Source organism: Agelaius phoeniceus, chromosome 3 (genome assembly GCF_051311805.1).
Source record: "Agelaius phoeniceus isolate bAgePho1 chromosome 3, bAgePho1.hap1, whole genome shotgun sequence".
Classification (NCBI taxonomy): Eukaryota; Metazoa; Chordata; class Aves; order Passeriformes; family Icteridae; genus Agelaius; species Agelaius phoeniceus.
The window spans coordinates 61,287,266-61,303,637 of NC_135267.1; the positions used below are offsets into that span (position 1 = coordinate 61,287,266).

The 16,372-nt window shown below is 39.5% G+C and overlaps 1 protein-coding gene across 7 annotated transcripts in view; it reads left to right on the top strand.

Annotated features, from left to right (window-relative positions):
* The window catches only part of TIAM2 (TIAM Rac1 associated GEF 2), an 88,100-nt gene that overhangs the window by 64,097 nt on the left and 7,631 nt on the right, over positions 1-16,372 (top strand). For 5 of the 7 annotated variants that reach the window (XM_077175405.1, XM_077175406.1, XM_077175407.1 and 2 more), the window contains 5 exons: positions 11,252-11,431; positions 12,847-12,915; positions 13,291-13,416; positions 14,598-14,706; positions 15,312-15,491. In XM_077175405.1, coding sequence (XP_077031520.1) covers positions 11,252-11,431; positions 12,847-12,915; positions 13,291-13,416; positions 14,598-14,706; positions 15,312-15,491 — 664 coding nt within the window. Of the gene's footprint in view, positions 1-1,795; positions 1,820-4,414; positions 4,574-11,251; positions 11,432-12,846; positions 12,916-13,290; positions 13,417-14,597; positions 14,707-15,311; positions 15,492-16,372 lie in introns of those variants that run through there. The other 2 variants (XM_077175411.1, XM_077175408.1) reach the window with 2 other exon arrangements.

Sequence of the window (16,372 nt, forward strand, 5' to 3'; positions counted from 1 at the left end):
AACCAGGTCAGGCTGTGGATGGAGACCTGCTTGCATAGTTACTGGTAGGGAGGCACAAGAAAGGAGGAAAGACCAAAGGGTCTGCACAGTATGTGCAGTTCCTGCATGCAGAGGTGTGACCTTGTGCAGCTTTGTTTTGTGCTATTACACTGAGGCCCTGGGGCTTAGGGGGAGGGGGTATTTGTTGTCTTTCCTCCAACTGAAGGAAACATCCTCTCAAAAGTACTGAGACAGCTTTTGGTGTAAAACATACAGATGGTTTTGATCAGGAAAAGAAATCGTGTTGTGTTGATGCTTGCAAATGAAGGAAGCCAGTGGGAGAGGACTCACAACACAGATTTTCTTTGTAGTCATCTGGGAAAAATCTATAAGGCTTACCTGCAGATGAAAAGGGAAGCATATGACAAGGGCCCTGAATATTTGCAACAGGATATGGTTAGCAGTGTCTCTGGAGCCAACTGTGACTTCACTGATGAAGGGCAGGAAACTGCCTCAAGCCCACCACCCTGTGCCTCCAGAAGCAGCCCCGGTCACCTGCAGTGCAGGATATGACGCCAGTGTTTCACTTTGCAATGAAAGGCAGAGATATCTAATCACACTTCTGATAGACACAGGGAACTGTGTCTCTGCCAGCTGCAGAGTATTTGGTGGTTTGTTTTTTTTTTAAATTAAAGTACTGTTCAGTTTCAGTAACGTGTTTTTTCCTTGTGATGCAAAAGCATCTAAACCCAATTTTAGTCTGTGCCAAGGTATGTGATGTGCCCAGCTGTCACCCATAGCACACAAAGTCACTTTAAATTTGCACAAAGTTTCAATATAGGATTTCAGATAAATACTGCATCCTGGATACCATCATAACTTCAATAAAGCTTTGATTCTTATTTTGCTCTGTCAGGAACATGTAATAACAAAGGTAGACCTGAAATACCAAAACTGAAAAATATCTGCTACCTGCAGCAATTTCTGCAAAATAAAAGGTAACAAAAAGGTACATGAAAGAATGAAAGAGGCAGAGGAATTTAAAAAAAAAGGTAAGGGGTCAGTTGAGTCAGATGCATAGGGAAGTTCCACCAGACTTTCATGTTTTGTTACCTGTTGTCTCTTGTTAACATATTGTGAGCAGATAAAGACATCCTCTCACATGGTGATTATTTCCTTCTGGGACAGAGGAATTCTCCTGTAGTTCCTAAACAAAGCCTTGCCAAAACCAGGGGAGAGGTTGGTGTAGAGTTCAGAGAATCTATATTTGTCTTTACAGGGGAGTTACTGCATCTTTTAACATTTAGAATGCAAAATGCTGGCTACTAACAAGAACAGATAGGCGTTGCCTTCTCTGCCTCCAAAGGTGTCACACTGCAAAACTATGTTGTGAAACATGAGTGCAACTGCAAAGATAATGTCTCAGTGGTTGTTACAGTTTCTAATGCAATACTTGAGAAAAGTTTTTGCATTCAGCAGAAAACACTTTGAGTGAGAATGTTAGAAACGATATTTAAGATGCTTGAAATTAAAAATAAAACAAGAATTCACTTTAAACATTTGGAATGCTAACTGATTTTTTAATCACTGGAATTAAAGCAAGTGTCTTCACTGTGGTCAATTATGCTTTGAAAATACATTTTGACGGCATTTAAAAAACATGTTATTAGTATAATAAGCATGACAGGAAAATATGCAGAAAAATTATCCACCCACAGTTATAAAAAGTAAAAAACAGACTCCCTCTAGATCAGTGCAGAGGTCTGGAGACAAGCTGCATTAATCCTGAGCTTATAATGCTTAGAGACCACTAACATTGCAGAGCTCCTGTTAGTGCAGGGTATGTAAGTACATGTATATTTTAAAATATATGTGTCTGTGTGTTTGTGTGTCTACATATGTATGTTGTGTATATGAATTCTGCTTCTGTGTCACTAGGGGCCCAGACTGATGTTACAAAGTAGCCCACGAGTGCTTGGGATTGTCCTGCAGGCAAGCCACTGTTTCCTTTCATTCAAAGTATACACTGATGGAGCAAAATTAGCCTTTTACCTTGATGCATTAAGGGCAAAAGCAGGATGGGAAATGAACTGGAGGCAGATAAGCACACCTACACATATGGGGACAATAGAGGGAAGCACATATTATGAAGGATGTCACTGTTATGGTAACTATCAAGGCTGGTGCCACTGAAATGGAAAGATGAAAACCAGATGTCGGTGAAGGGAATGTGCGTTATTCAAAGTACACAGGAACAAACAACAGGGCTGTGTCATTTTTCCAGTGATCTTAAAAATATTTCACAGTGATAGATCATTTCACTTGTTTTTGAAAAGTGCTTCAGTACTGCTTGTGTGCTTCTAGAGAAAAAAGAAAGGCTAAATGAAAAGCATTCATTCATTTGCTTTGCTTTAGTTTGTGTTGTTCCCCTTTTTGATTTGTCCAAGTCCCTCAATAGGAGATGGAAAGATTACTGAAACATAATTGTCTTTTTTCTAATGAATACACATTAAAAAAAAGCTGTTAATTGGTAACATCTTTTAGCTGGCATATGGCTAGCTAATAATGCAGGCTTAATTAGCAAATCTGGGGAAGAATAACTTCCTAATATGGAATTAAAAAGGCCTGTCATTGTTTTTCATCAAGACTGACGATATTGCTTGGACCTGAAATTTAGCAACCTTCTTTTTTTTTTCTCAGTCCCAGTGGATGAGCTGTGTTTTTAGATGTATCTATTAGAAAAAATTGAGCTTGAAAGTGCCACAACTAATGCAGATAGAAAACAAAGAAACAGTAGCTCTCTAGAAAGTGTAGTTATACTCTTAATACACTGTATTAATCTTAATCTGGTGACCTGGCCTGTGTTATTTTAAAAATGCTATATGCAGCACTTGAAACTTTTAATTTCCACAAACTACTTATTTGTTTCTTATCTTCAGACTTGCTCTGTGGATCCCTACAATCTGTGGACTACTGCAGAGGCACCCACTAATGGTGGATAAGAACAGTAGCCAAGTACACGCTGCACAGCAATCTATGAATTTGGGTTTTTAAACCAGACTGTACATCCACTGATAAATGAAATGTTTAGGGAGCAGGCAAAACCTCTCTTGCTCCTTCAAGACCATTTCCTCAATTTTCTGTTTAGTCTTCTCCCCCAGTGACCCTGATATGTCTCCAAGAGGAAGAAAGGGCACAGTCCATCCGCTAAGCAAGAGGTTCCTGCTGCTGTGATGTGTTCTGTATGTCTTATCAGCAGCATGTTTTTTCAGGGCTCCAGCATCATTTTTCCTCTGATAGGCAGCCTCTCAGTGACTGAGCTGTACAGTTTGGCAAATGCTGAGCTGTCAAGTTGTGCTAATGATTTGGAAAGAGATGGATGTAAGTTTAATTGCAGTAATTAAAGGAGAAAGCTGTGTTATTCCCTTGCTTGTATGAAGGTGAACATCCTTGAAACCTTGGAAGCAGCGCACTCATAACCAAGGATATAGATACCCAGGCTTGTTGGGGTTCAAGAAGAGGGTTTCCTAGGGAGCAGTAGGTGCTGCCAAGGGCAGTGTTGAATGAAGCCTTACAGCTCAACTTCATTGCTCTCTAGGAGTGCTGTGATAGGGGCAACATGAGAGTTGCTGAGTTTTATTATGCCACTGGTGTAGTTCTCCTTTTATTAATGAATTGCTTGTCAGTCTTTTATCTCTTCAGTTCAGTGTTGTCATGTCCTATAATGTTTTATTTAAAGCTGCATTGTTCTTAGAGTAATCTATCTGTAGACCCAAATGGTTTTGTATAAATATGTCAACATCAGAACTCTTACTTTCAAGCCTGAATTTATTACTTAGCTCATTTTAAATTTCTTTTTATTGATGTAATTATGGCTAAAAAGTTCAAACAAAGGACAAGCATAATTATATAAAGAAATCATCCAGAGAGCTGCCTATTTGTTTTTCATTTTATCATTGTAAGAGCATTTGTATGCCTCAACATTTAGCAGCATATACCCTTGACAGAACATCAGTGCTATTGACAAATTATGCTGACCTTCAGGGCAGTCAGCACCCTCTAGATATTTTTAGGTATTTGGCTAACTTTCTCAAAGCACCTGATGTTTTGTTTATGCAGTAAATTTCACAGGCAGGGAGGCAGGTATATTTCTGGGAAGATCAAACCCATTTTCCCTTGTCATAACTGAACTCCTGCACTCACCACATCAAGCTATTTATAAAAAAAACCTTCTCATCTAGCATGTTTTTCCTTCATTTGTAGCAATAAAGGGAGGCATGGCAGGTCTGTCTGTACTCTCATATGCTGCTTAGCCTCCTCGCACTGGGATGTTGTCAGCATCTCTGATTTTTGGGTATTTGGCACAAAAGAGAAACTTGTGCAGCTGAGCTCAGAGGCAAGGTGTGTTTGTGGGGGATCACAACATCCGCGGCTTCCTTCCGAGGGCTCTTTCCTTTGGCAAAGTTTGCGCTCACGAGCCGCAATGCCCGCCTTCAGGAGGAGTAAAGCCAGAGCTAAGAGTTTAGCGCTGGCTCGCAAGACCCAGCAGCAGGCAGCAGCAGCTTACGGCTCCCTGCACAGGATGCTCTCTGTGGTGAGTTCTGCAGCTTCTGCCGTGGCTTCAGCCGGGGGTGCTGCCTAATTAGGCTGGGGTTGGGTTAGGATGGGGCTGCAGGAGCATCCAAGCTGCCTGTACCTAATAAATAATGACTGTCCCAGCATTAGTCATCAAATAATGGATTCTCACAGTGTGTAGTTGGGGGCTGAGTTTGTACCAGTGCTCTGCATGGGAAAAGGTTTGGGGTTTCTGAAGTTTGGGGGAGGGAAGGGTGGGTTGGTTGCCTGCACTGTTTGCTGCTGGGCTCGAGCAAATTGTTATTTCTTGCATCTCTCAGAGAAAGGACTAAGAAAGATCCATATTTTGACAAGAAGTGGGAAGGTTTTAAAAAGATTCCTCATGGAAATTTGGAAATAACTGCAGCATGAATATTTTAACTGTTTCTCTGTTTTTTCACAATTGAGTTAGTATTGTGGAAATAAGGAGGGGAAAAATATTATTTATAATCAAGGTAAAGCTGGCAAAATATATGTATTACACAGATGGCTATATCTATGTGTATATATATATATACACATGGATGTATGTGTATATGTGTTACACAGGTTGCAGAAAAATAACATGAGCCTCCTGCATTAAAATTGACAACATCAGGATAAGGACCTGGGGTAGGAAGAACTGACAGCTTTTTACAAAACCAGGGTTTGGGAAAATTTTTATTGTGTGCTTTGATGTTGCCTCATAAGACTCTCCTTTTTGTGACCTGGGCTGTCAGTGTTCCTCTTTTTGTTTTCCTGATGCTCTTATCTTTACATTTTGTACAGTCAGGATTTAGTGTCCTGTGATGGAAATCACTTCTGCTTTGCTTTTGACTTTGGTATGAGTTGGGTCAGATGACTTTGGAGACTGATTCTAGAGAAGCTGAGCACTGCATCCATGAGCTCCGTGGTTGCTGCTTGTCTTGGGGACAGGGTCAATGCAGGCTCTTGGGCCCAGGTCCCTACTGCATGACTTGGTTTGTATCTAACAAGAGTTTTAGTTAAGTACCTCAGTCACCACTGATGGTTCTTCTGTGCTCAAAGAGAAAGATGGGCATCTCTCTGCGTGGCAGGTGAAAGGGAAGATTTGCCTCCATGCAAATATCAATATCTCAGGCACCACATAGGAGGGTTACATCTTGGCTGTTTTACACAGCTGTATGTTCAGCCTTCTTTCAGGCCTTACCCTGTGCTCTTTGGAAAGATTTACTGGGTCAGCAGCTCCTCCCTCCTCTTACAGTATTTGTGATAATTCTAAATGAGGTTGGTGACATCCAATTCTGTTAACAGAGTGATTTGCTAATGTTAATCTCTCTAAAATTGGGAAATTCTAACTCAAGGACGAAAGTTCCTTGTTAATGCCTTGCCTTTTGTATCATCTAGTAGTGTCTAGCAGGGCACCTTCTCATCCTGTGGTGCAGAGGATTTGCTTTTCCCTCCTTAAAACATAACTCCAACTATGATTTACGTATTTCTATGAAGCAACTGAGTAGACACCAAAAAATTGCCCTTCTTTTAGCAAAGTTTTAAATATTTTCATTAAAAGACATGCAAGAGACAGAATGAAACAAAGCAGATCCCTATAATTTTATTGTCAGTCAGGAACAAGTTCATACTGAGTGGCCTTGGAGCTGGGAAAAGAAGGAGAAGAAGCAGAAGATAACTAATGGCTGAGGCTACTGCTTTGGTTTAACTTCTATTGCTGAAAGCTGAGCAGCACTTTTGCCCAGACTTTTGTGGTGAAAATGCCACAAAGTATTTTTCAGTAAAGATCTGCTGTCATTTTTTCAGTTTCAATGAACAAATTACAGGAGTGAGGTACTGTATTGATCTCTAACATAAAGCAACTTTTTTTCTGTGGTCTTTAAGGAAGCTAGAGCCTTCAACTTTCTAGCCTTTTATATTGCTTGGTTACAAAGTACTTCCCAGTCTGAGGAGATGCCAGAGATGCCCACAGAGTTATGCACACAAAGTAAAAGGGATGGACATCTCCAAGAGCTTTCCTTTTGCACAGAGAGAGGGATGTAAAGGTGTCTCAGACTAGTTGTTCGTTGCTCAAAATTCCATGTAATTGTACTTCTTCTGCTGATTGGTGCATTCAGTCTTCCTGGAAATACATCCATCAGACAGAGCTGATGTATTAGCTGTTCATTTTTGGAGGGCACAAGTCTAATCTATTTCTGCAGGATGTTTCTGAGCATGTTTCCTTTTAGGGTAGAGAGTTCAAAGGATTGGTGATCCAGCCCATAGTGTGTGTCCTGCACAAGGATACTGAATCCTGAATGCTTTTCAAAGGACAGGCATAGCTTTCACTTCACCAAGGAGTCTTTCTTAAGTTGTGTAGAGTTTTCTAAGTCTACTAAAATATTCCTTTCCACCACTGTTTCAAACAAACCCTGACAGACTGGGGTAAATGAGGGTAAAGTAAACAGCAGCATGCAGAGACCCTGTAACACTAATTGACCTTGTGCAGCATTTATGCTCAATCAGTATAATTCAGTAGAAAGTCACAGGATAACCATGAAATCATTGTGCTAGTTCTTAACCACTGCTGATTAATGTCTTCTGCTCTCTCACTGATTAATTTTATGGGGTTTTGTTACTCTGGTGGGGATAGCACAACCTCAAATGATGACATGCTTGTCTGCAAGGAGCAAAGAAAATCTGTAAGACATCCTTGTAAGAGTATCTTTTTGCTCACTTTAGGGGAATAATCTGTAATATTTTTTATTGCAACTATGACTGAAAATGGAATGTGCTGCATCTCCATCTGAGCACCTCTGTGGTTGCTGGCTGCCGTGGGTCAAGGTGACATCTCTGTGGGCTGGAAATTTCCATTCAAAGGTTACTTTGAGCAGTTCACATTCACAGAGATTACTCCTTGCAGAAGGACATGGAGCCTTAAGTCTGAGTCTCAAACATGCAGGGAAGAAAGAAATGTTTCTCCAGACTACTTATATACATCCTTCTGTTTTCTAAGAGGCCAGGAGATGTTGGTCAGGAGGTTGCTTCCCCTGACTGGTAGATCTGTAAAACAGCTTATACAACTTTGTTGGAAAATCTTGAATATGGCAAATAAACCATAAGGTTTATTAAGCACAGTGCTCCTTAGCTTCCTTCTCCTTGAAATATATGTGGGTTTTTTTTCCCTTTAAGCCCTGCATAAACTCCATTTTTCTTTCCCACCTCTAGCACTGTTAGTCTAAATTTCTTGATATTTAGCCTTATCTGTCTGCTGTTCAGTGCCAAAGGTAAGCTGACACTGCTTGTAGTCCCCTGTACATGTTGCTGAAAGCGGCATACGTAAGCTCAAGTAATGGATTTTGGAGGAAGTTTGCTGCTTCTATTGTAGTTTCTCCTCAGCTTTTATCTGTTCCCAGCTATGCTGCAGCCTTGTCTGCAGTCACTTATCTGGACTTTTCTTTTTTACCGATTTAACTGTTCCTATTCTGATAAGCTGCACACTATAAAGGTTGGCATAAATAATTTTTTTACCATTTACAAAGTGCAAACAGTCTTGGTCCTGTGCAAATAAAATCAGCTCTGTGCTTGAGGAATTGATGAGTTTTATCTGAGAGTCATAGCTGCCGGTATTAACCATTGCAATGTCAAGGGTGAATTCCCTCAGAGTAAATTCAGGGTTAATTCCCTCCTTAATTCAAGATAGATGTGGATGTGTGTAGTATCAAGAGGGAGTTCCTTTTGAGATTTCTTGGCTTAAGGGTGCTGGACTACCAAGTTTTGATTTGACATCCAGAACGTCCGGATGGCTTTGAAATCCCAGCTGCAGGACAATCCCAGATCAAGGACAGAGGCTGAGCCTCTCCTGCCCACACATGCCAGATATAAAAGAGCTGGTCCTAGGGGCTGTCACTCAAGACTTTCTGGAAAGGATGTGTTTTAAACAGTTTAAAAGAGCAGGAAATTGTTTCATGTCAAAGGCAGAAAGTAGCATCCAGAACACTTGGGAAAAAGGGTAGAGATCCTGACCTGGGTGGTAAGAGAGTTTTGGGAAGAAACATGGAGGAAGAATTGCTTTATGCTTCTCTACTTATTTGTTGCTATGTTCTCATTTATACTAGGCTCCTTGTCAAGAACCAGTGGTTCCACTGGCAAAATGGGTTCCTTCATCTTCCGTGGTCTATGCAATGCATATGAGTGAATGTGAATCACTTTTGTCCTGTGATCAAGTAGCATTTCATGCTTGCTTTGACCCACGTGTAAATACCACAGTGGGTACAAAGAGTGAGGTCTGGATATTGCGTGGTCTGGAAGACTCTTCCCTCTTGTAAAGGGAAGGACACAGAGCAGCAAGACTTAAGGAAAAGACAAGACCCTGTGAGCAGGGAGGTCAAGGACAATATTTTTAATGCCAAATTTGCAAACATATCCAGGAATGTATTAAAGTTTATAAGAATCAGTGCTTGTTGGCAGTACAGAGAGGTAATCCTTGGGCTTAGGCCAGCTATGCAGAACAATTTCTGACAGCAAAATTATATTGCTTAGGTGATCAAAAAGTATTTATATGGAGGAGTATAATCTATTTCCATATGCTTTCCCATACAGTGATTCTCGGTGACAGATGCAGCACTGACCCCAGAACTTAAGGGGATGTAGAAATAGCACATTCCCCAATGTCTGCCTGCTCTATATGCAAAGGTGGTTGAGGAGGAATAGAGGACTTCTAACTCTTCCTTGTAAAACTGTGTCTGATGATGATACTTGTGACTTGGTTTAAACAGGCTGCCTTGCATCCTTGATCCCTGTGTCCTTGATCAGTCATCAGGCTGATGTAAATCAAGCTGCCCATGTGCCTCTTGAGCTGTAGAGAGTGTAAAATCTGAAACATTCTGATATAAATACAAACCTTTCTGACATCAGAAACAAAGAAAACAAAAATGAAGTGCTTTGGCATTCAGTTGTTTAGAAACTGCTTTAAAATAACCCACATACACACAAACACCCACACACCACTTCCTAAAGGATTTGTTTGCAAGCCACTAATTAATTTCAGTGTCACAGACTGACTACAATTTTTAAATTTATTCCATCAGTGTGGAGCTGTAATTCTAACAAACACCATTCAATTCATATAGCAATTTTGGGGTCCTAATAAGTGTTGAAAATACTAAATGTATCTAAATTTCATAGTTCTTCAAATTATACTGGATTATGAAGAGGGTTCCACATATCAGTGAGGAAAATAACTTCATTTTTTTTAGAGTGGTGGCATTTTTCAAAACTGGGAGCTGGGAAGGTACTGAGTAATATGGACTACATGGCAAATATCTGACATTTTAACATTTATTTTCATCATATAGGTGTTTAATCACAGGAATGGTTGAGATTAAATATTGCTAGTCCATTTAGCCTCCAATTTACTGAAAGACTTTGTATAGCTCGGTTCATTTTCAGATTAACTTTTGCATTTGTTCATTTGATGGCCTAGTATGTTGGTGAACCAAGCTACACAGGTAATCAGTGGTGAATCAGGACACCCAAAAAGGATGACTTGAAACAGCTTGTGGAATAAATAATAGTACAAATTAAGACAACTCTGAAATGCACTCATGTCCTGATATCACTATAAAAGGACTTACACCTGAAATAAGGCAGCCTTCATGTAGTCCTCATTTGAATGCACTTGCTAAATACAAGGTGATAAATGTCACAGCTTATGCAACTGTCCAGTTTGTGCAAGTGTCTGAATGACAGAAGGAGTGAAGAATTGTTTCATGTACTACAAAGATGTGGATGCTCAATGCTGTTAACACAGAATTGGGTAATGGTAGTGATGTTTTATCTTCCAGGGAAACACTATGTAAGAAAGAGACCTGTGGAATAATTTCAAATTGAGCATTCAAGATTATGGCCTGCAAAAGTTGCTCTTGGATATTAGTTGTGGTCATCTGAGAGCAAATGACATAACTATTTCATAGTGTCAGAAATATCTCCTTGTCTTCCATCTTTGCATCTCAAATTAACTGTTGTCATTGTATATTCAGTTCCTATCTTGTTTGACAATTTTCTCTGTTTTATTTATTCTGTTTTTAATAATTCTTCTAAAGAATATAAAATATTTAGTTTTCCATTTACCTTTTTTTAAAGCAAAAGTTCCTGATATGTAGTTGTATCCTTGGAAAGAAAACATCTGACCATCTTTTGACATCCCCAGAAATTGGAATCTGAACCCTCATCTTCATGTCTCATTGTTTAGAAAGCAACAAGACAACACACAATACAATATATGTTGCAGATGAAATACAAAAGAATTATTCTGGATGCTTATAAGATATTTATCTGTTAATTCCTTGAATTTTGATGCAGTGAGTGTTGCAAAGTAAAAGAGGTGGAAAACAGTGTCATAAGAATCAAAGTATGTGATATATCTGAGTTCTCTGTCATGTTTTGCACTCCATGAACTTGTATCTGAAGACTGAAAATAATTTGTGCTGGAAAATCCCTAGGAATTTTAAATTCCTTTTACTGCTCTGATCTGGTTTTGCTAGAAAGTAAAGCTGTTCAAAGCTGTCAAGATACACCTCTGACAAAAATCGATGGCATGCTCTGGCCCCTGAATTTGAAACAGGAGCAAAATTGGGGGAATTTAGAAATAATTGTGGTTCAACTTGTATTCTAAAACATCATCACTTGTCTGTTTCTTCTCATTCAACAGAGCGCAGAGCAGATCAGCGCATTGTGCCGAAACTTCCAAGAAGTCCAAGCAAGCAATATGGAAGCACAGAAGGACAACCAGGATCCACCTCCACGACCACTGGCTCGCCACCTTTCTGATGCAGATAGACTGAGGAAAGTCATCCAAGAACTTATGGACACTGAGAAATCTTATGTCAAGGTACAAAAAACAAACCATGGCTTACTTGTTTTTGAGGCTGGACAGTGTTAACATATTTTGATCTTATCTTTACACAACCGGCCTTCCACAAGGGCCATAGCCTACAAAGTCTCCTTATCTAATTGTTCCTGTTGCTTCTGGCAGACTTGCTCCTGCAGCTGAGGCTGTAGGATCTGACGTAGTAGCATTAATTGCAGTCAATTTGTAGTTGTATTGGAGAGCAGTCATCTGTGGGGAGAAGATACCTGCAAACAAAAAGGGTTTTTCCAGGGGATGTCTCCCCAGTTTTCAAGATGAAGATAAATCTGGTAGAAGAACAGAATAGTCTCATACAAATGAGTATGTGGAAAAGAGTGCATGATTATTTTTGAACCAGGAAAGCTGAAAGGCACAACTCCAGTGGGTTGTAGCATGATAGGGAAGTTATTCTGACTGATAAACCTGCAAATTGTTCGATGTATCTCTCTTCTTTTTATGAAATCTAAAATCACGTGACTGGCTGCCAAAGGAAACATAAGAACATCTATTTCATTGACCTCCAGCAAGAAGGCATCATCTCCTTTTCTGTATCTCAAAACCTGTATTTACAGATGTCAGTACTTGCTGCAGTAATGTTTGTGGAAGAGAAAACACTTCATCCACTGATATAGCCATATGCTGGACCCTCATTTATGTCCACCTGATATATCTTTTAGAGGAATCACTTGAACAAAGCATGACCATGGAGGCCACTGATATACATGAAATTTTGCATCAGGAAAAATCGTGGCACGTTGCAATACTTGTTATGGCATTTTCTGGGAGCTGCTCGTTATTCCTTCTACATAAAATTTCTGGTGTGTCTCTTCCCAGGGTTGGAGAGCCCTGTAGTGGGCCCCAGCCCTGCTGTCATGCTTTGGTGTGGGACAGTAAGTCTTCAAAAATGGCATTAGTTTTTTTTGAGAAGTGACTGACAAAGCCCTTGATCATACCTACCTGACAAAATAACTGAACACTTTAATAACTTGTAGGGTTTTAACAGTCTACGTGTTCTTCTGAATATTACTACAGATGTTTAAATAAGTAGCTATTTATATAGTTTATGTAAAATAAATAATTAAAACATTTATGCTGTTCATATGGATGGACTCGTTCAAAAATAACCATTTGTAACAATTCTTCCTCATGCTAAGCTAAAATATAATTTGTTATAATCAAGTTGTAAAGCCTTAAGGATGAAAAATAACATTACGCTGAAATCACTTTGCCTCTAATTTAGCAGTAACTTCAGTGCTAACAGTATGTAGGCTATTTTGTTACTTAAAAGGAATTGTATCTTTAGTTCATTCCCCAAACTTACCCCTATCTCAGGGTTGCCACATAAAGAACAGTTTCCAAATGGTACAGAAAAAGTGAACAAATATTCTTTTTTGCAGGACTTGAGCTGCCTCTTCGAGCTATACTTGGAGCCCCTTCAAAAAGAAACCTTCCTTACTCAGGATGAGGTGAGGGAATATCTGAAAAAAGTCCTAGTCATTCTTTTATGGGCTAAGACCTTGACACTTGGATTTTTTATTGCTGAGAGTGGGACAGAAAAAGCAAACAACAAAGATGTCAACAGGAATGACACCAGTCAGTGCCTTTCTCCTGGTGTGCGCATGACTTCTTTTTTTTAAAGAGTAATTGTTTTTCTGAATTAACTGCTGAGAAACCTCAATTTTTTGCATGGATTTTTTTATAAAACCTATTTGAAAAGTATTAACAATGACATTACTAGCCTTTGCAATCTCTTTGTGTATTACATCTCCTTAGTCCACTGTTTTCAAAAGACCTTTTAGGTCCATGGAGTGCTGTACTTCATGGCCCAATGTTTTCCACAGATGGAGTCCTTGTTCGGCAGCCTGCCAGAAATGCTGGATTTCCAGAAGGTGTTTTTGGAGACCCTTGAAGATGGAATATCTTCTTCCTCAGATTTTAATACATTGGAAACACCATCTCAGTTCCGGGTAAATATTTCATCATTTCATACTTTGTAGTGTGCCTGCAAATGTTTGTGAAAATCTGGCTTTAAGAAGTTTCTGGCTCTTAGAAGTTTCGTAGGGTTGCTTTGAAGTTTTACTTTGGATTACAGAGTTCTGTTCAGCAATGAAAGGTTAGTGCTATTTTTCATGGTCTTATCTTCCTCCCCATGGCAAAATTTGCAACATGGGAAAAGACAGAGTAGAGTTGGAGTACACGATGTTTGGCAATGTTTGTGAGGCAGAACTCCTTTGTAGAGAGTTTATTGTCACTGCACTGAATTCTGCCCTGCCTGTGCTTTTCTGTGTTGTGCCCAACTAACCCCCAAGAGACTGGGAGCTTTTCTTGTTTAATGCCACATGAGTTTCCCACGTTGTGAGGTCCAAGGAGCAGGAAGTGAATTGTAAATGGCTGCAGCACTACCCAGTACCTGCCCTGACTGGAAGAAGTGGATTCCCTGGCAATGGAGTCACTGGCTCAGGACTGAGCTGGCAGGCCTCCTGAACACTTGCTGCATTTTGTGGAGCAAACATTGATTGAAAGAGGGGAGAGGGCTGCTTTCCTCCTCCCTCACTACTCCTCTTTCTTATATTTGCTTTGGGAGGCATTTTTCTAAAAACCTCTTTTGTGATTCAGTTCCTCCCACATCTTCCCAACCTCCTCTTCATGCAAGAACATCAGAGGTGTCCTGTAATTACCACCTGCCTGAAAAAAGGAAAACAGCTGGAAAGCAATCCTGTATTTGTTTTACTCTGTCCCTTCTGGCTTTGGCACTTTTATGCCTTGCTTCCTATGGCTCCCGTTTTTTTCCCAGAACAACATAGTTATATGTCTGCTGATTTTTGTTCCTGTGCTGCCTGAAATATAAAGTAAAACAGAATATCTGCTCAGGAACAAAAGAGAAAATTGCAGGCTGACCTCTACACCTCTCAGCAAAATACAAAAATATCATCAAGTTACTACCAGTAAAAATCATCAAAAATCTACACTCAGCGAAATACAAAAAAATCATCAAGTTACTACCAGTAGTATATTAATGTTATATATATATGTATGTATATGTATAGAAAGATAGCCAATAATTCACCATTGAGTCTGTTTGTTGTATGCCTGAATACATATTTAGGATTCTAGTAGTGAACTAATATTTTGATTGTGTTGATTTCAGAAATTGCTGTTTTCCCTTGGTGGCTCCTTTCTGTATTATGCTGACCACTTCAAACTGTACAGTGGCTTCTGTGCAAACCACATCAAAGTTCAGAAAGTTCTTGAGAGAGGTAATTTATTGTCTTTATTGTAATTTACTTGCATGAATTCAAACCACAGTGAGCTACTGTTACAAATCTTGTCAACTTGTAGAGAATATTGGATAAAATCAAGGAATAAATATTGGCATCAAACAAGGACTAATCAGGTATCTTTCAATAGGAAGATCTAAGATCACAGGTTCTGCTGAAGTATAGTATAGACCTGAAGAACAAGATTCCTTTTATAACCTCCAGGCAGTAGCCTGGAGAGCTGTAGAAACACCTTCCACAACTTTGTGCTGTCTGCAGGCCCAGTCTCCAGAAAAGCAGCAACAAATGGTAGAATCAATCAGGAATTACTTCCTCTGCCATTCACTGCAATGCAATGGAAAAATTAGAGGAATAATCTCACCTTCATAAAATTGCTCTCTCAGCCCTTTTGAATGTTATTGGATGCAGGAAATTATAATGAAATTGACAGTATATTCTACTCTGTAAATCATCCATTGAAGAGGGCAAGAGTTTTGGTGCTGGGTTCAAATTGCCATTCCATGTTTTTCAATGATTGTAGCTTCCATGACTTTCATATTCAACGGACAAATTTTTTTGGTTTTTAATTTTTTTTTTTAATCTAGCCAAAACAGATAGTGCCTTTAAGACCTTTCTGGATGCTCGAAATCCCACAAAGCAACATTCTTCTACACTGGAGTCATATCTCATAAAGCCTGTTCAGAGAGTGCTGAAATATCCTCTGCTTTTAAAAGAGCTGGTGTCTCTGACAGACAATGAGAGTGAGGAGCATTATCATTTGACAGGTAACTTCTTTTCTTCTACAGGAATGAATGAGTTAAGTTTTATTTCCTGCCCTTTCTGAAGATACAGGTAGGCATTCTGGTAGATAGCACAGAACTTGTCAAAACCTAGAGAGAATTCCCTCACTCTCCTTTAAAGTATTGAGTAATTTTTTTTTGTTCCTTTAGCTAAAAGTTCTACTTGGTATGTCCAAGTCCCTTTGAGAAGTAGGTATGCCAGGATTTGCCATGGCAAGTAGGACTGGGATCTTTATCCTCATGCACAGGAGCATGTCAGGTCACAGTGTTGCCTTTTTTTTTTTTTTTTTTTAAACCCACTTGAGAAATACTGACCAAGGCTCCATCTTGTGGTTATTATTTAGTTCTTGAAATATGTCAAAAAGTTTGAGTACCACAGAAGGAAATATTTGTTGTTTGAGGTCCTTCTGTGACTCTTGTTTGTGTAGAAGAGATCTTTGTCAAATGTTTGCACTGTCTCCCATGTGGAGAGACTTATCTGACATGCATTAGAGTTGATTGCTTTTCTAGGCTCACATGCCTGGGACTTCACCCTGGCAAATTCCAGTTCAGGTCTGTCAGCACCTGGTGGATGAAAATCAAGAGATGTATTTTATGGATTGACTGTCATTTTTACAAAATGGATGTAGGCAAACTACACTGTCAGTAAAAACTCATGAGGATCTTACTGACTTCAAAAGGAGCTTCCAATATTGTTCCCTTTCCCAAACAAGCTGGGGCTGGGGACTTATTTGCAGGTCAGGATAGATGCCAAACTGCTAAAATTAACAATTGATGAAACAACTGTGCCATTAAGAATTGATGAAACAAAAGATCCCTGTCCAATTCCATTCTGAATTAATACAAAAATCTAATGGAAACTAGTG